Genomic DNA, 18,157 nt, shown 5'->3' on the forward strand with positions numbered 1-18,157 from the left:
TTTTTTGCACGAAAATAAACAAATTTGTAACTGAACAGATTCTCTGAATCATCATTTTCTTGCTCTTAATGATGGAAAGTAAAATGAAGTAAAGTTTTATGTAGCGTTTTAATCACCAGATATTTTTACCAAAATACATGATTTCTTTTTTTTTTAAAAGAAATTCAACAGTATGAATCTTCCAACATATTCAAAAGAATGAAAATGACATTCTTTGCATCCATTTCTTAAACTACAGCTTCTCGTACAGGAAAAACAGCATAAATCATGATTTTGTTAAAATCAAAATGAATTCTTCAAAGGCCCAAACAGCTCGAGGTCAGAGAGAAGAAGACTTTCTGTTTTCAGGATTCCACTTGACTGTCAGAAGGACGCGACTGGAAAGGGATCGACCCCCCAGCCCCAAAACCCCCCCTTTAAAACAGCAGAGCCTTTGGTTTCTCCCAGGGGAACTCCTCTCGGCCAAAGTGTCCGTAGCAGGCCGTGGCCTGGTAGATGGGCCTCTTCAAACCCAGCTCCCTGTGGGGCCAAAGGTCACGCTTAGCACACGCCTTAAGATTCACACACTGACTGTTATCAACCGGTGACACGCGTACTTCACGATGACCCCGGGCCTCAGGTCGAAGTTCTTCTGCACGATGTGCAGCAGCTCGTCTTCGTGGCGGCGCGAGGAGCCGTAGTGGAACACGGAGATGGAGAGCGGGCGGCTCACGCCGATGGCGTACGAGATCTGTGGATGGAAGCAACGCGACGTGTTCCCTTCTGATCATTCAACCAGCAACTAACAATAAAAGTTCTGCTTCCAAATGAACTGTTAAAAACAGTTTAACCCTGATCCTCAAAATGCTCTTCTGCACTAAACAACATCATCTTTTTCTTTGTAGTTATTCTTGAGGGACTTTATTTATGAAACAACAATGAAGGATTCAGAAGAATCTTCCAACGCGTGCCGACCCCCTCACCTGGACCAGGACCCTCCTGCACAGGCCGGCTTTGACCAAAGACTTGGCGACCCAGCGCGCCGCGTACGCCCCCGACCGGTCCACTTTGGAGTAGTCCTTCCCGGAGAAAGCCCCGCCTCCGTGGCCCCCCCATCCCCCGTACGTGTCCACGATGATTTTACGGCCCGTGAGCCCCGCGTCACTCTGAAGGCACAACGACAACATCAGCCTCCGCTCCCCCCCCCCCCCCCCCCCCACCACCAGCACATCCACGCTTTTTTCCTCCGCTCACCTGCGGCCCCCCCTTGAGGAACTTCCCACTCGGCAGCAGATGGTAGATGGTCCTGTCGTCCAGGTACTTGGAGGGAATGACGACCTTCACCACCTTCTCCATCAGGCTGAGCCGGATCTCCTCCAGGGTGATGTCGGGGATGTGCTGCACGGAGATGACCACCGTGTGGACCCGCAGGGGCTCCATGGCCCCCGAGTCGTCTCGGTACTCCACGGTGACCTGCAGGGAAAGCTCTTCTTACGCTCCAGACATTAAAGACGCGTTGAAGAGACGAGTCGAACGGGGTCGGTGCTCACTTGGGATTTGGAGTCCGGTCGTATCCAAGGACACTCTCCGCTGAGCGACAGCTCCCTGATGCGGTAGTTGAGCTTGTGGGCCAAGAGGATGGTGAGCGGCATGCACTCCTCGGTCTCGTCTGTGGCGTAGCCGAACATCAGACCCTGAGGATCGAAGTCAGAGATGTCATGAAACGGTTTAAACTGGAGGAGATCTTTGTCGCCCCCTGTGGACGGCAGCGGTAGTGTCTCCTCCCACCAGGGTCCCTTTAGAAACCTCTCTTTCTACTGCAGTCTGACCCTGTCGGTCCTGGTTACTCTTCTCCCTGAAAACGCGTTACTTTGGATGAAGTCGAGGTTTGGAGGTGAAATACTGAACCTGGTCTCCGGCACCGATGTCCTCCTGGTCCCTTCCTTCAAACACGCAGTCCGAGATCTCCTCACACTGCGGCTCCAGCGCCACCAGCACGTTGCAGGTCTTGTAGTCGAAGCCTGCAGATCGCACAGTTGGGGCTCAGTCGCTGAAACCTTTGAGGACCGAGGCGCCATCGGATGAGAACCGTCTCACCTTTCGCAGAGTCGTCGTAGCCGATCTTCTTGACGGTATCTCGGACCACCGTCTGGAGGTCCACGATGGCTTTGGACGTCACCTCTCCGACCAGTAAGACCATGCCGGTCTTCGTCACGCATTCTGGATCAACACATCAAGGTTCTGTTTTTACTTGATCATAGTTACTTAAAACAGACACTTTTCTTCCTTACAGAGAACTCCTTGGATTAAACTCTGGATTATCAGATGTATGCGACCATTTTAAATCTCAATTTCAGAGAGCTGGCGGGTTGAAGGATTTCATTATCATCAGTTGGGCGCGTCAAGATAAAGACTTTATTATTATTATTAACTATTAACTCACCACAGGCCACTTTGGAGTCGGGGTCTTGGGTCAGATACGCATCGAGCACAGCGTCGCTGATCTGATCGCACATTTTATCTGCACAAAATAAGATCAAAAGATTTTTTGTTTAAATAAATCCTAAAGGAAGTAACTTTTATACAGTTAAGAAAACGTATGAAAGTTAATTAACAACTGTTCTCTTGGAGTATTTCCACTATCTGTCCTATTAAAGGTTTGTACATCTGTTTGATAACACATAAGATTATTAATATCAATATTAAACTGATAAATGATCATAATAAATTAAACTACAGTATATAAATGTTAGCTCCACATTAAGCAGCTGCAACATCAAAGTGACACATTCATTCATTGATAATTACTATCTGGTGTTATTACTATTCTATTCTAGGAGTATAGTATAGTAAAGTGTGGAGAAAGGTGCTAAAGAAAAAATATCAATAAAATTAAAAATACCAAAGTAGAGTAAAAGGCTTATTTTAGAATACAAACGATGACATTGTAATATAAATCATTCCTCCTCACTTAAATGTTGCAGCTGGTAGATGTGGATTTAACTACTTTATATACTTCTGGGTGGTTTAATCTATAAGGCATATTTCAGGTAAAATGAAAGAAAATAAAGCAGTTAAGTAAATAAAGTAGAAATACTTATGCAAAAAAAACTCCACGTGATCAACAATAAGTGGCACAACTAGACGTGTCCAGATCAGTGTACTACTGCAGTAATACATGTAGTACAGACAGTAGTACACGCAGTAGTACAGACAGTAGTACAGACAGTGGTACAGACAGTTGTACAGGTAGTAGTACAGGCAGTAGTACACGCAGTAGTACAGACAGTAGTACACGCAGTAGTACACGCAGTAGTACCGGAGTGGTACACGCAGTAGTACACGCAGTAGTACAGGCAGTGGTACAGGTAGTAGTACACGCAGTAGTACACGCAGTGGTACAGGTAGTAGTACACGTAGTAGTACAGGTAGTAGTACACGCAGTAGTACAGGTAGTAGTACACGCAGTAGTACCGGAGTGTCCTTCTCCCACAGACTCGGAGGTGAAGAGGAAAGTCTTCCCGCTGCCGGGGCCTCCTCTCGGGTTCATCTTCGGTTCGCTGGCGGGGGGAAAACCCTCAATTTACCGGAATTAACGGAACCGTCGCGGGTCCGAGTGAAAGTAGCTGCTGAGTTCTCGCTGACACCGGTTTATAAGAAACAAAAATCAACTCCGACGCTGCAGATTAGCAGCATGTTCTCACAGATTAACCCAACGGCAGTAAAGCAGATTTACGACAGGCGGGTTCGCGGTTAAAAACTACCCGACGTGACGTTTCAGCGGTTCGCGGTCAATATTAACAACACCCAATAAGGACAAAAAGCAACGTGCTAACAGAACCGGGTCGTAGGTTCTGGTCGGCGTGGCTCGCTGCAGGAGGTGCTTGTGGCTGAAGGTCCTTCAGGCAGCAGCGCGGGCAGCCTCAAGATGGCGGTGACGCGCCGCGGGAATTAAATAATACGTAAGGATTCTGTAAAATAAACATGAATAATACAAATATGTTAAGTATTTTAAAACACACACACAATACAAAATCATTATTTTTAACAACAGAATACAAAAAATCAAAATAAATATATAGGTGCTGTCTTGAGATTGAGATTTCTATCCTGTTTCATTTTTAGTTATAACATTATAGTGTTATTTCTCATTATTTAAACAACAGTCAAAGAAGCTGCTTCCCACAGTGTACGACCGTGTGGCTGATAACGGAACAAAAAAACACCATCATAAACTTGGTGAGATTTATTGCAGGGACCCATGACGACATGCAGTGTGCCCACGTGACGGTGTTGTTGAGTATTTAACCCCTGAGGTACCGGAGAGCTGTGCTCATGCATTGTGTTCTTGTGCATTTGACTTTGAATATCTTCAAACGTCTCAACTAAACAAAGTCTAAGATCAAAATAGTAAAAAACAATATATTACTTTCCTGCTCACATACTGCTCAATCTTTAGTATTGGTCCTAACTACCCACGATAATAGAGAATAGATGTATTTTTAATACCCACAGTAAGCATTCACCAACACGCAGCACACTCCCAACGTTGAGTTTGTATGACTCATCCAGATCCTCCTCATCAAGGAAGTACATCTTGTTTCAATGTTGATTTAACAGTTCTTTATTTGTTCCCTCGAGGATATTCTATTTTTACATCAACATGTGGTTGAGATTGATATAAAAGTGACATTATCTCTTGACTTGTAAGTAATGTACAATTCTGACGTACTAGAGCTCGATATCTCTACATCTCAGAGTCAAATGTTGCACTTTGTGTTTTCTTGTCTGCATTTATCAGATATCTTTAGTCACAAAACAATATTACAATACATATATATAAACATTATCAGCCTGTTCTCAGTCCCTTTGTTTGTCCACTGTTCATAGTTGTGTGATGACTGAACTACGTTTGCTTTCCTGAGCCGCTTGTTGAAACAATGACAAGCTGCACAACACAGGACGAGGAAGTGAAGCAACTTCACCTCTTTATGGCCATGCAAATATCTGTGTGCTGAGAGCAGAGCCCTTTGCCCACGGACACCAGCTCCACCCGACCTGCGGCCCCTCACAGCTGATGGTGGGTAGACGCACACACACACTGAAAAGGCTCCTTTTATGGTTTTAAAGTTGAAGGCGGTAGGTGAGCGACTGGCAACACGTTCCACGAGACGCAGGAAGTGAAAGTGCTGATCAAGCCGAGTTCTTCCCGAGGAAACGGGGCCTCGGGGCGAGGCGGTTAATGAGTAACGCGCGAGGTGCGACCTTCAGCAGACGTTAGTTCAGCTCTGACGGAGTGACTCAAGAGCTCGGACCTCGCCGGAGACCCGATAGCGCTGTGGACTCGGTTTTTGTTCCGTATGAGTCGTCTGTGATGGTAGGTTGTGTACTTTTAGTACCTTTAGTTCAGTTACATGTTGCTCGTGTATCTTTCTAAGAGGTTCTGTCCGTCCGCCTTAATCTGCCCGGTAAACACGGCGCTTGAGGTTTTTCATGTGACGCTCACACGGGCCTCAGGTGAACAGCTCGCCGCTGTAACAGGAAGTCAGGTCGGCCCCGTTATAAAACCGCAGAACTTGCTGCACTTTGACTTCCTGCCTCTAAAGGCCCCTCCTTTCCCCCAAATGTGCCCTCAGGCTGACGCACACCCTCAGGCCCCCGGGCCCGGCTCCACGGCCAAGCTGGACCAGGTGCAGAGTCAGGTGAACGAGGTCAAAGTCATCCTGAAAGACAACATCAGCAAGGTGCTGGAGCGCGGGGAGCGCCTGGACGACCTGATCGGGAAGACCGATGACCTGCAGGCGTCTGTGAGTAGCTGCAGTGAAGGCTCTGAGTGGGACTCGCTGAGCGAGGACGTGTCTTCACAAGGAAACTGTGTACTTTTTAGTTGCTTTTATGAGTTTATAAGTGTTATCAAACCATTTATTTGTATTCTTGACAACGACATTGGTTTACTTTTGTCCCGCAATGAGAGCCATATAGGAGACGATTCCCCTCTAAATTTCCCAAACCTTCATTTTTATGTTAACATGTTGCTTCTTAAGAGCCTTCTGATGATCAGCCATGTTGTTGAGGACCACCAACCCAAAAGATGAAGAAAAGCACGTTACAGGCTCCATTTAAATGATACTTGTTGTATTCATCTTCTTAATTACTGATTATGTTGAGCTTTAACACCTGATTTTAACAAACGTTTGAGCTAGAATTACACAGTATTTACAAAAAGGCCTAAAATAGAGAAACGTGGAACAAAATGATTCTAATTTGGGTTTCAGAGCTTCTTCTGCCCCATTAATCATCTGACGGCTCCTCAGATTCATGTGGTGACCCGTCAGAGGGACCCGCCTGCTGTCTCACTTCGTCCTAAAGTCGCACCTGCAGGACAGTTTCCCTCAGACCTCCTGCGGAGACACTGAGCGCTCCGAGGTGTCAGATGGCTGGTGTTTCATTTGGTTTCTCTTTGCTTCCTCTCAGGCGGACTCCTTCCAAAGGACGTCCACGCGGGTGGCCCGGAAATACTGGTGGAAAAACGTTAAAATGATGATCATCATCGGCGTGGTTGTGCTGATCATAGTCATCCTCATCATCCTCTTTGCCACTAACGTAATCTAAAGAGTCCTCTGTGAGCCCCGGGCCTCTTTCACCAAGCATTGAAAAGCCCCCCCACTGGAGAGAGAGAGAGAGAGAGTCTGGTCATTTCAAGAGCAAAATATTTATTTAAATCCAAACGGTGCATGATTTTGTAACAAGTGAAAGTTTATTGATTAGGCTGCGACAAAAGCTGAAGACGAGGACGTAAATTGTTAGAAACTCGGCTGAAATACTTCCTTGAAACACTCCACTAACGTGGGACGTAATGTTAACATTTCACAAAGGATCACAAAATTTAAATGTATATTTTTATTACATTGCATTTCTAAATGTCCAATTACCTGTTTCTGTATATATGTCTATATTTACATATATACTGTGTTTGTTCAACTGTAATTACATGTATTATATGACTGATGATAAAGGAAATGTAACAACGCATTTGTATGGATTCTTTGCTGACATGAAATATATAAATACACTGGATCTAACATTTCATTTGTTTAATAAATGAAGAAAAATTCACAAATGGAATCCAAGAACATTAAATGAAAACGGATGAGAAACGCAAACCGCTAAAACTTTATAAATCTAAATAAACGCAGAACACAGGACACGAGATACAACACGAGTACACCGGTAAACGGGGAGGAAATGTACTGTAGGTCAGAGCGCTCTTCGTCATTTTCTTACGATCAGCTCAGTGATCTTTGCACCATCATCATCATCATCTCTCTGGGCATCGCTCCATCGCTCCGCGGCGTTCTCTCATCGCTGTGAAACCTGCGAAAAAGAACAAACAGACCCGGATCAGCTGGAGGAGGGGGGGGGGGGGAAACGAAGACCTCGTCCACGCTAAAACAAACAGGAGTCCCCCGTGTTTAAAATGTCCAATGTGAAAAAAACAAACTGAGAAGAATTAATTTTACATTTTAAAAAGTTAGTCCATAAGCTAGAAATCCTGAAGTGTCAAAATACTAAATGGAAGAAAAAACCTTTGATTGGTCAAAAAAAGTACACATTACAGAAAGCATTACATGCAAATTTTCTGGAAACTTCTTGATTTACAAAAGGTTATAAAGAGGAAAATGTGTTACAGGAGGATTAACAAATAGAGGAGTCTTTTCCATCGCTGTGAGTAACACAAAACAGAGCAGTACATGTAGACAAAGTAAAGCACTTTATCTCCCCCAAACACAGGCTCGTCCAAATACCACCAGGTTTTAGCTCATGGACTACTGGCTACAAGAGATCAATAAAGAACAAGCATTTAGATACGATTAGGAATGCATATGTTAACAATGGGAACTGGAAAGTCCAGAGAATGCTGTACATATCCTTTGAAAAGCAAATAGTTATTTTGTCATATGTATAATCATTACTTGTGGGGGGGAAGGGCCTGTAAAAAATGACAATTACATGTGTATATTTTAAGGTTTTACATTACAAACAGTTGCAAAGAAATTAAAAAATGGAAAGAAAGATGACAAAGCTGGACGTGTCCCATATAGTTTAGTTTAGAAATGCGGATACAGGATGTTGGAAGACCATACCAAATGGCAGCATTCGAGAGCGTATGCTTCTCGTACCCGGTCCGCATTGAGCGGCCCTGAGAGTATCTGGGAGTCAGCTCATGGCCTGCAAGGAAGCTCCGCTGGCAGGTACAAACAAGGTATGTCAGAGTTAGGAGACAACAAACTTCCTTTTCTGTTTCCTTGAACATCCATTTACTGTAGTAGTACTTTACCTGTTAACGTTACAGTTAAACAAAAAAAACAAAAAAAAGAGAAGGAAAACAAAAAGAAAGAAGGTGCAAAAGGAGGCAGCAGAAGGCCGGCTGTTAAAATAATCGGCACAAGTGTGCAGCCTCTATGTTACCACTACTGAAAAGCACGTGACGGTGCTGAGAAAAAGGAATTTACAAGAGAAACAATGAAACATAACGTTACATAACAGCAAAGTAAACGTAACTAGGCTCAATTCAAAGCAGGAGGGCGTATTTCTGTCTCTACGTACCTACTTGGGGACGAGCGCTTCTCCTCCGTTAATACGGCTTGTAACTGTTGGCGTGAGCGCCCCGCCGCGGCGACTTGCCGTATCCGCCGGGTTGATCTACACGCGTGGCACAACGTCTGATTACAGGTGTATTAATCGCTTCAAACTGAGGGGGCGAGTCGCCGCCACTCACTGTTGTAGTCGCCGTATCCGTAGTAGTTGTTGTAACCAGGGTAGTCGTAGCCGCTGTAGCCGCCGTAGCCTCCGTACCCCTGGTTGCCGTAGCCGTAGTTGCCGTAGTTGCCATAGTTGCCGTAGTCTTGATTCCAGTAGTTGCCGTAGCCCTGGTTCCAGTTCTGATTGGGACCTGGGGGGAAGCAGATCCACTGTTTGTCACTGGTGTCCCCGGGATCTTCAGCCTCTACTTGACTTGTTTGAAGTAACAGAACAAGAAGATAAAGTTCATTTGATCTTAACTGAGCCACGTTTACTTTATGTTACGGTATTTTTAGGGCTTTTATTGCAGGCTGAGAATGACAACGAGAGTGCTAAACTAACATCTGGTGGCATTAGAACTTATTTTAAGAAATTCTGACGGTTTCATGAATTCTCTCGACTTTGGACTTTGACGGGAGTAAAAGGGTAAATTTTTAACCTATTCTTTCTTTTATTAAATGTCTCAGGAAAGTTCCCTCCACTCACCGCCGCCTCGTCCTCGAGACCTGCTGGACGAGTATCCGCCTCTTCCCCCCCAGTACTGCTGCTGCTGGTACTGCTCCTTGGACATGGCCACTTTTATTTCACACTAAACAAAAACCAGTAAAGATTTAGCTTTCATGCTGTCATGACGTCATCAACTACAAACATTTCAGTGTTTTATTCGAGGGGGGGGGGTTGTGTGCACCTTGCTTAGTCCAATGTTGTGGTACTTTTTCTCCATGATCCCTTTAACTGGTTCCTCCTCTTTGAATGTGATGAAGCAGAAGCCTCTTCTCTTGTTTGTTTTGTTCTCCATGGGAAGTTCAACTGACTCCAACTGTTCAACGAAGGCAGGAAATAATGTGTTTGATTATGTTGTCATGTTATTATGTATTATTATTATGTACCAATGAGGCACAGCTCCAGATGATAGCTAAAGCTGGCAGAGATAAATATACCTCTCCAAAGGTACTGAAGTACTCTCTGACTTTCTCCTCAGGAGTGTCTGGAGACAGACCACCGACAAAGATCTTCTTCACAGGCTCTTTGTTCTTCATGGCTTTGGCTTTTTTGGGGTCAATGACCTTTCCGTTGAGTTTATGTTCCTTGTGTGTGACAACCTGCAAAAAAACACAACGGCCCAAACGAGGCCACATGCAATGATAAATATTAGGTGGTCATTTACAACTCGTAGGTGATAGTTTGTAGTAAAGATGTTCAACCTCATTGCAATCAACCCAATTATCAGACTGGGATGCCACGTCTTTAACTATGTTCATTATCATTATCCTGCTTCTATATTAAATGTTAGAAAAGAAGGATTTAAGAGAATAGCGAGAGCAGAGTTTGTTCCTCTCCTCTATTAAAATGACATCAAGTTGTAGAGTTAAGTATCAGACACGTTCTAATTATGCAGCACTATCCTGTAAACACTGGTTTTCTGGGAGCACTGCTGTACCTTATCTACACTTTCAGGTTCTTTGAAGAGCACGAAGCCGAAGCCCCGTGAGCGGCCGGTCATGGGGTCCAGTTTCAGGGTGCAGTCTACAACGTCTCCGTACTTGGAAAAGTAATCTTTCAGGTCCTTCTTAGTCGTGTCCCAGCTGAGGCCTCCAACAAACATCTTCCTGTTGACAAAGCAGCAGGTTTACGTTACCTTTTTATCCAAAGCGACTTACATTGCATTTTAAACCCATGGTTTTCACATTTCGCCTGGGGAGCAGTTGGGGGTTACGGGGGTAATGCTCAGGGACACTACGGCATGGGACATGGAGCAGCAGGGTTCAAACCAGGGTTCGGTTTAGTGTAGTAAGGTAAAATATTATTTATTTACCTCGGAAATGTAGTGGAGGCGAAGTATGATTCTGTATAAAACGGAAATGCTAACGTACAAATACCTCAATGTTGTACTTAAGTACAGTAATGGAGTAAATGTGATCATTAGCATTCCACCTCTGGAAAACCAGACTCATGTTGTGGTGTTTACATCACAAGTTGTATTCTGTCGCTGTTAACCCCTCGCGGGTTAGACGTGTCGAATTAGTGGAACTAACGGTCGTTAAACCGAAGGACTTGTGTGATGTAACCATACCCCTCATCCTCCTCGTTTTTACTGGCGTCTATTTTGGACCCTTCGGCCTCGCCCCCCATCAGGCCACAGTCCCCCGCCGCAGACATCGGGTCATCACTGGTCGCCTCCCCGTCCTCCTCCATTCGCATCATGGTCTGGTCTTCGCTGAATTCATAATCGTCCGACATTATTTTTTTTATTTTTAAGTTGTCGGTAAACCTAAGCTGTTCCGTCTGCAGCAGTTAAGCTAGTTTGCTTGCTAGCAGCTAGTGCTAAGCTAATATGTTGGTGTCATATATCGTAAGATTTAACTCACGGAGTTTATCAGTTCGATTTGTCTAACTTTCCTAAGTTAATTAGATCGTTATCTTAGTCTAAATTCAGACAACTTATGTTTCATAAAGGAAAAACTAATTTTCAGTTGCTACAGTTTGATGGATGATTTGTGAGCGTCGTTTTGTTTTCATCGCCGCCTGTTTCCGGTCTTCTTCTTCTTCGCGTGTTTGCGGCAGAGAGGCGGTCAGTAGCGCCCCCGTTGGGCGGTAGCGCGAGCTGACAGCTCTGAAAACATGTGTGCTCACTGCCCTCTTTTACTCAAGTCAGTTGTGTGTTAGCTGCGACTGTAATGGCAAAGCACAGCTAGATAGCTAGCGGCCAACAACAGCTAACCCGGTGGCACGTCTCCCAGCGCTCGGATAAGCCGCGCTCCGCTTCACCCTGTCCCGGGGGTCCGAGAACCAGCGAGGAGCGCTTACCTACTTCACCGCTGTGGGTGCTGCTAATTACAAGCTAACGTCAGCTAACCAGCTGCAGACTCTTCTAAACAAAAATGGCCACTGTTTCAATTCCTGCTTGTACCAGTGCACTCTTGCTGGATATCGAAGGAACAACAACGCCAATCACATTTGTCAAGGTAAGTTATATTAGACGGGGCAGTAGTTCGTCATCGTACTAATTCAAACTGATTGTGAGCTAACTACGTAGCTAACGCTGTGCAACGGCTTGCAAAGGCCATGCTAACAGATGACTGTCAGCGGCGAGCGACACACCAGCTTTAGCTGGATGGTGTGTGACCATTTTGGCCTAATACAACCGTAGTTTTCATTATATTATGGTGTGTTGTCCTGCTCCTTTTCTTCATTAACTGCTTTGCGCAGCAAACTCTTTTAAAATGAAACCATTATGTCCAGAATATTTAATTTGTCACTCCGACAAAAACAGACCATGTGCCGCGTTCACGTCATATGGGAGTTGTCGTAATTTTACAAGTGAATTTCTTTATGACTATTTTCATCGGTTGAGAGACAACTGACCAGGATGTAACCCTTATATATATATATATATATATATATATATATATACACACACGCATATATACACACAAGTAATGTAACTCGCTAATGTTTAACATGAGTAGATTTAATGCTATTTTACCGTTTTTACACAACCAATTGGGTACAGCTGTAACTAGTATATCCATCCAGATGTTACTTAATCCCATTTGTCATGAACGCAACATAATATTTATGAAGTGCAAATATTCAACACAATTTTATGCACCAAAACAACGAAATAATAAAGGAAATGTGAATAAAAGTCAATTAACCATGGCCTGCTTTTTAATAGATACAAACCTGCATATTTCATATCTGAATTATTAATTTTCATCCTGTAAAGAGCCAGAGCCGTCTAATGACTGCGTGTTTTTCAGGATATCTTATTTCCATACATCCGGGAGCATCTGGAGGAGTATTTGTCTAATCACTGGGAGGAAGACGAGTGCAAACAAGATGTTCATCTGCTCAAGAAACAGGTAAAAGGATGTCGAGCTCTCGAGATTGAATCAAGAGCAAATTTCTTCCCGCTAACCTCTAATGGCCCACATCCTGGAGTGTGAAGGGGGGGAGGCGCTGCATGTTGTTGTAACAGTGCTCCTACTATGAATCAGTTATCCATACCTTATTTACTTGATAAACCAATCAATGATATGTTCTTTAATGTGTTGGCATGTTCAGTTAGCTTGTTTTCTCAACAGTATTAAATAAATATAATCTCGTACTCTCCTGATAGCTGAGCTTTGATTTGACGTTGCAGATTGAAGAGGACATGAGGCAGCACCGGTCGTGCCCCGTCCACACCGTGGACCAGACTGTGCACACGGACGAGGAGAAGGCCATCAGGGAGGTGGTGGATAATGTGCTGTGGCAGATGGCAGCCGACAGGAAGTCCACAGCACTCAAACAGATCCAGGGTCACATGTGGCGGGCGGCGTATGCTTCTGGGAGAATCAAAGGCGAGTAAGTACACTGCACCTCTTCCTCGCTTCGAAATGCTGCTCTGTTCAAACCGCAGCGACGACGTGACGAGAAGACATTACGGCCGTCTGCTGCCCAATTAGAGCTCATGCAATCAAGTATTAAGTTATTCATGGTTTCTTTTTTTTTTAGTTGGAAAAATGTCAAACATCATTGACCTCCATTGTAAGAAAGTGCTTTATTGTTCCTGAAATATATCCGATCACAGTATTGCGTTAGTCTTTAAAAACGCAATTTAAAAAAGTTTTGATTTCTGAGATACTTTTTTGGATTTAAAATCTGAGTTGATAAGTTTTACAAAGTAGTGAATTGATGTTGATCTTGTGAACGACGTCTCGTTGCTAACAGGGTCTACCAGGACGTGACTCCGTCCATCAGAAGGTGGAGAAGTCAGGGCTTAAAGGTGTTCATTTACTCGTCTGGAAGCGTGGAGGCACAGAAACTTCTGTTTGGATACTCAGTGGAGGGAGATGTTTTAGATGTAAGTGTTTATTCTCCCCAAAGACACACATTTATTAGACAATCACTTCATTATATTGCCTTTATTTATGTTTCTATGGCTTATAGGTCTTTTTCCTGCAAACTGAGACTTTTGGTTTGTGCTGTTAATGTTTTAAATGTTGTTTCTAATGAGATTAAAATCCTCTCAGTTATTAGATGGTCACTTTGACACCAGTATAGGAGCCAAAGTGGACAGCAAAAGCTACGAGAGGATTGCCGAGCGGATTGGCTGTCCGACCGAGGAGATCACCTTCCTGACCGACATCACCCGGGGTAAAGAACCACTCGTGTGTTGATCATTGATCTTGGGCCGGCTGTGGCGGTTTCACGTGACCGGGCCGTGTGACGTTCTCGCTTGCAGAGGCGAAGGCGGCGGAAGAAGCCGGCGTGAACGTGGTGGTGGTGGTCCGGCCCGGCAACATGGAGCTGACGGATGACGAGCGGTCCCACTACAGCCTGGTGGCCTCCTTTAGCCAGCTGGAAGTGACGGGACGTGTTTAAGGCCCGAACCACCCGGTCCTTCCCCTCTTTTTGCCCTCCTCCCTCCTTTTTGCAACTCTTCATGTGTTTGCTTGTGGCAGTCGAAGAAGTGTAGGAGATGCTATCGCGGCTACGGCTAACCATCGGACGGGGCCCCGCCCGGGGTGCCCCCTGGGGGCGGAGCCACGTCACTCACTGAACCACTCGATTGGCTGGGAAGAGAACAGAAAAAAAACTAAACCTGTGATCTTCTGCCCAAACCTCTCCACTGTTGACACTTTCCGCCTGGATGTGTTGTACTTGTGTAAACAGTTTTTTTTTCCCATCCATGTGCTGTTTTCTCCCCCCCTCACACACACACACACACACACACACACACACACACACTCACACACACACGTTTAATCCAGTGACTCGACCGTTTACCTGTTGTAGTGGTTTAGGAAGTAGCACTAGATGCTGGCAGGAAGTTGTCATTTCAAACTGTCTTAACTAGTTTGCTCGGTTAATGGTGTCTATTTAAATGTGCCATCCTCGTCATGTTGGTGTTGGAAAGTTAATGCAACAAATTGCCAAATTGATGATTGGTGTGTTTGTGAAACATAATTGGTGTTATTCAGGAAACGATGATATGAAAGCTTCCAATAAATGCCTTGTCTCACACAGAAGTCTGTTTTCTCCTTCAGTCCAAATGTTTGGACAACTGTCAAAGGTCTTAAAATAATGAATGTTTAATACTTTAGCCTTTAAATCTAAAACGCTTAAAGGGTCCAAATCCTGAATTACTTTTCTCAATCATCCCCAGTGGTCTGTTCTATTAATAGATCTTTAATCAGTGGGCTTTAGAGATGTTGGAAGGCAGCTCTTGAAACGTGGAGGCTAGGCTAGCTGTTTCCACCCGTTTATACTCTTTATGCTAAGCTACTTCATAGTTACTCCTTTTACTCTTGGTGAGAAAGCAAATATTTGTCCTATAGAGTTAATTCAAGGAAAACTCATGTGGAAACAAAGCTTAAGTTTTAGCAAAATAAAAAACAAAACCTAATCTAAACTAATCGTGGAGGTGAAACTACAAACACAAATATTTGGATTCATCCGTTTTATGCTCAAATATAAGAGTCTTCTCTTCTAAGGACTTGTCCGTTTACTTTAAGACTTTCCTCCATTTATGAATCCTAAAAAACAAAAGAATTTAAAGTGAGTAAATCGCCTTCAAGTATTCCTTTAAAATAAATGTCAGTTGAATGATCCGATCTTTAATGATCACTAGAAAAAAATCATTAGAAAACCTGCTTTAATGAAACATCAGTTGATGTGAGAACACGAAGATTAAAACACAAGGAATGAAGTTTTATTCACGCTGATTGTACAGCAAATTTTCATTTAGATTTATAGAAACTTGAGGAAAAAGACATGAACCCAGCTGATGTTCTGCCCGTAGATAAAAAAACATGTGTCAAACATGCGTCGTGAAGCGGTAACCACGGTGACAGTAAATAAACAGGGTCTCCGTGGTCCCTACAGCCCGTCCGGTTGGTACCGGGACGCGTCGGAGAGGCCCTCCGTGCACACCACCTGGAAGCGGCAGTGACGGAACTCGATGGCGAAGGTGGCGAGGAAGGCGAGGAAGAACATGACCAGCGCCCACTGGCACTGCGCCGCGGGCACGTGGAGCCGCTGAGCCATCAGCGAGAAGTCTGCAGCCGGAGGGTTAAGGTCCGGCATCCTGCGCAGGAGGGACGACGGATGCACGACAACACAACGCCGCCACTAAAAAGGGCCGGAAGAAAACTCCCAGCATGCTTTTTTTTTTTTTAAAGCCATCCCCCTCAAAGGATACAGAGGATCATGCAGAGCGTGATGGAGCCGGACAACAGGAAGCGGAGGACGGCGGCCTTCCTGCCCTCGTTCCTCAGGTTGACCCTCAGGGTGACGTAGGACTGGACCCAGCAGAACAGCGTCCCCAGGCCGAACGTCAGGAACGTGCCGAAGTTGTGCATCGGTTCCTCGTTGAAAAGCTGGAACCAAAACCAGCCGTCAAACAGCTGTGTGCGAGTGTGTGTGTGTGTGTGCGTGAATGTGTGTGTGCGTGAATGCATGTGTGCATGAATGCATGTGTGCATGAATGTGTGTGTGCATGTGTCTGTGAATGCATGTGCTTGTGTGAGTGTGTGCGTGAATGTGTGAATGCATGTGTGCATGAATGTGTGTGTGCGTGTGTGCATGTGTCTGTGAATGCATGTGCTTGTGTGAGTGTGTGTGTGAATGTGTGAATGCATGTGTGCATGAATGCGTGTGTGCATGTGTGCGTGCACGGCGACCTGGAAGTTCCCCACGAGCGTCATCCCGAAGCAGCCGACGGAGAAAGCCGCCAAGCTGCCGACGTTCAGCCAGCGTTGGTCCGTCCGGTGCCTCAGCTGCAGGAACCTGAGGGCGGCGATGGCGAACCCTGGAATGTGGACGGAAGATGAAACAACAACAAACATCTGGCCGAAGTCAACACACCTGGATCGTAACCTCACCCACGAAGGCCGCCAGGTTCATGACCTCGCTGAAGATGCAGCTGGCCGGTGCAAAGTTTCCTGCGATGCTGGAGAGGAAGGAAACAGGAAGACATTTTAAATTTGGCTCCTCCAAAATAAAGCAAAGCTATGTTTTTTTGTGTGTGTGTACCTGATGTACGGAGGGTAAAGGGATCCATTGCTCCTCCTGAAAAATGAAAGATTATTAATCCAAAAATAAAAGGATAAAAAGTCATTATTTGCAATATTTCATATTGTTTAATCATTACCTGTATGTTGAGCCCAGCGGTGCGATCTTCTCCTCATTCACAGCTAAAAAGTATCTGTTCAAATGCACCAAAACATGAGAAATCATTTACTGACGCCTTCTCTCTGTAGTTGTTTAACATCTGGTTGTCGCTATAAGATACTTTATGTCTCTTTGTGGTACATTTATGTCTCTTTATGGTACATTGATGTCTCTGTGTGGTACATTTATGTCTCTGTGTGGTACATTTGTGTCTCTTTGTGGTACATTTATGTCTCTGTGTGGTACATTGATGTCTCTTTGTGGTACATTTATGTCTCTTTATGGTACATTCATGTCTCTTTGTGGTACATTTATGTCTCTTTGTGGTAAACACTATGGGTTCGACTCCCGTCCAAAGCTTCCTGTCAACAACACGTCCACACTGATGAACCTCTGAGATTAAACTGCTCAGAATATCACAGGAAGCTTTGGACGTGGGGGCTTCATTGACAGACTGCTGTTGTCACGATGGAACTCACACGGCCCACAGACCAGCAGCGGTGAGAACAGAGTAGACGGGAGGTAGAAGGGCCCAGGGACTCCACATCCTGCCTCCTTTAAAACACCACAGAAGAAGAGTCATTGCTCATTTAAAGAAACATGCCACGATGAACACGAGCTTTAGCTTCACAACCTGGTGGGTTTTTATTATCAGGATTTAATATTTGGTCTCCTTTAAAGAACATGAGATGGTTTAGGCTTTTTTAAAATTTATTTGTATTTAACATCTTTTCCTCCTTTAAACTCCACAGAAGAGCCGCGTGCGTTTCTACGTATTTAAGAACGAAACTTGGCACCGCTGAACTCACCTTTATAACACAGGTAGGGAACAGGTCATTCCTGCTGGTGCGTAAACACGTCAGAACTGTCGCAAAGTGTCGGTAAAACAAGCCTCACCGTCTTTCAGCGTGTTTCCGGTCCGCGGGACGTAAACGCCGTAAATCAACGCGTCACCTGCGACAGCTGGACGGTAACAGCTGTTCAGAGTGTAACGACGTCGTCGTTTCATTCGGCAGTTGAGAGACTACTTTCAATTCTGCCGAGACAGGTTTTCCGGTTGACTGCCCTTCAAAATAAAAGCGCGGAATTTTAACCAAATAAAATAAATAAATGTATTCTCACATTAGTGTAAGTAAAAACACTACAGTGTGAACTTAATCTGTTACAAGTAAAAGTCATGCATTTAAAATGTTTCTTAAAAAAGTATAAGAATTAC

General features: G+C 44.6%; 5 protein-coding genes across 11 annotated transcripts; 2 read left to right on the forward strand and 3 right to left on the reverse strand.

Moving 5' to 3' along the window:
- Positions 1-14: 14 nt before the first annotated feature.
- mat2al (methionine adenosyltransferase II, alpha-like) lies at positions 15-4,003 on the reverse strand. The gene is made up of 9 exons (XM_037484342.2): positions 3,454-4,003; positions 2,423-2,500; positions 2,077-2,199; positions 1,888-2,000; positions 1,530-1,673; positions 1,234-1,452; positions 963-1,145; positions 597-730; positions 15-519 (listed from the first exon to the last, which is right to left on the reverse strand). The coding sequence occupies exons 1-9, from the start codon at positions 3,527-3,529 to the stop codon at positions 417-419; spliced, it is 1,173 nt and encodes a 390-aa protein (XP_037340239.1). The 5' UTR covers positions 3,530-4,003; the 3' UTR covers positions 15-416.
- Positions 4,004-4,908: 905 nt separating this feature from the next.
- Positions 4,909-6,690, forward strand: si:ch73-234b20.5 (uncharacterized protein LOC449923 homolog). Of its 2 annotated transcripts, none has more exons than XM_037484385.2 (3): positions 4,909-5,059; positions 5,616-5,786; positions 6,454-6,690. In XM_037484385.2, the coding sequence occupies exons 1-3, from the start codon at positions 5,057-5,059 to the stop codon at positions 6,589-6,591; spliced, it is 312 nt and encodes a 103-aa protein (XP_037340282.1). In that variant the 5' UTR covers positions 4,909-5,056; the 3' UTR covers positions 6,592-6,690. The 2 variants fall into 2 exon arrangements, with proteins under 2 accessions (XP_037340282.1, XP_037340281.1); XM_037484384.2 differs by lacking the exon at positions 4,909-5,059 and adding an exon at positions 5,169-5,356.
- Positions 6,673-11,022, reverse strand: hnrnpd (heterogeneous nuclear ribonucleoprotein D). Of its 5 annotated transcripts, none has more exons than XR_009942715.1 (8): positions 10,856-11,022; positions 10,223-10,391; positions 9,723-9,884; positions 9,470-9,601; positions 9,268-9,370; positions 8,759-8,932; positions 8,591-8,702; positions 6,673-7,353 (listed from the first exon to the last, which is right to left on the reverse strand). XR_009942715.1 is itself a non-coding variant. In XM_037484351.2 (8 exons), the coding sequence occupies exons 1-7, from the start codon at positions 11,020-11,022 to the stop codon at positions 8,615-8,617; spliced, it is 975 nt and encodes a 324-aa protein (XP_037340248.1). In that variant the 3' UTR covers positions 6,673-7,353; positions 8,591-8,614. The 5 variants fall into 5 exon arrangements, 4 of the variants coding, with proteins under 4 accessions (XP_037340248.1, XP_037340245.1, XP_037340250.1 ...); XM_037484351.2 differs by having other exon boundaries at positions 8,591-8,682; XM_037484348.2 differs by having other exon boundaries at positions 8,587-8,682.
- A 294-nt stretch (positions 11,023-11,316) lies between these two features.
- On the forward strand, positions 11,317-14,798 carry enoph1 (enolase-phosphatase 1). The gene is made up of 6 exons (XM_037484362.2): positions 11,317-11,747; positions 12,546-12,647; positions 12,929-13,131; positions 13,498-13,630; positions 13,800-13,923; positions 14,012-14,798. Exons 1-6 carry the CDS (start codon positions 11,664-11,666, stop codon positions 14,149-14,151), a joined length of 786 nt encoding a protein of 261 aa, XP_037340259.1. The 5' UTR covers positions 11,317-11,663; the 3' UTR covers positions 14,152-14,798.
- A 618-nt stretch (positions 14,799-15,416) lies between these two features.
- tmem150c (transmembrane protein 150C) lies at positions 15,417-18,011 on the reverse strand. 2 transcript variants are annotated; one of them, XM_037484751.2, is made up of 8 exons: positions 17,839-18,011; positions 17,421-17,496; positions 16,922-16,975; positions 16,804-16,839; positions 16,653-16,720; positions 16,452-16,579; positions 15,971-16,148; positions 15,417-15,827 (listed from the first exon to the last, which is right to left on the reverse strand). In XM_037484751.2, exons 1-8 carry the CDS (start codon positions 17,948-17,950, stop codon positions 15,649-15,651), a joined length of 831 nt encoding a protein of 276 aa, XP_037340648.2. In that variant the 5' UTR covers positions 17,951-18,011; the 3' UTR covers positions 15,417-15,648. The 2 variants fall into 2 exon arrangements, with proteins under 2 accessions (XP_037340648.2, XP_037340649.2); XM_037484752.2 differs by having other exon boundaries at positions 15,421-15,827; positions 17,751-17,975.
- Between the last annotated feature and the right edge of the window lie 146 nt (positions 18,012-18,157).

The sequence above is a fragment of the Pungitius pungitius genome, chromosome 18, assembly GCF_949316345.1.
Source record: "Pungitius pungitius chromosome 18, fPunPun2.1, whole genome shotgun sequence".
Lineage (NCBI taxonomy): Eukaryota > Metazoa > Chordata > Actinopteri > Perciformes > Gasterosteidae > Pungitius > Pungitius pungitius.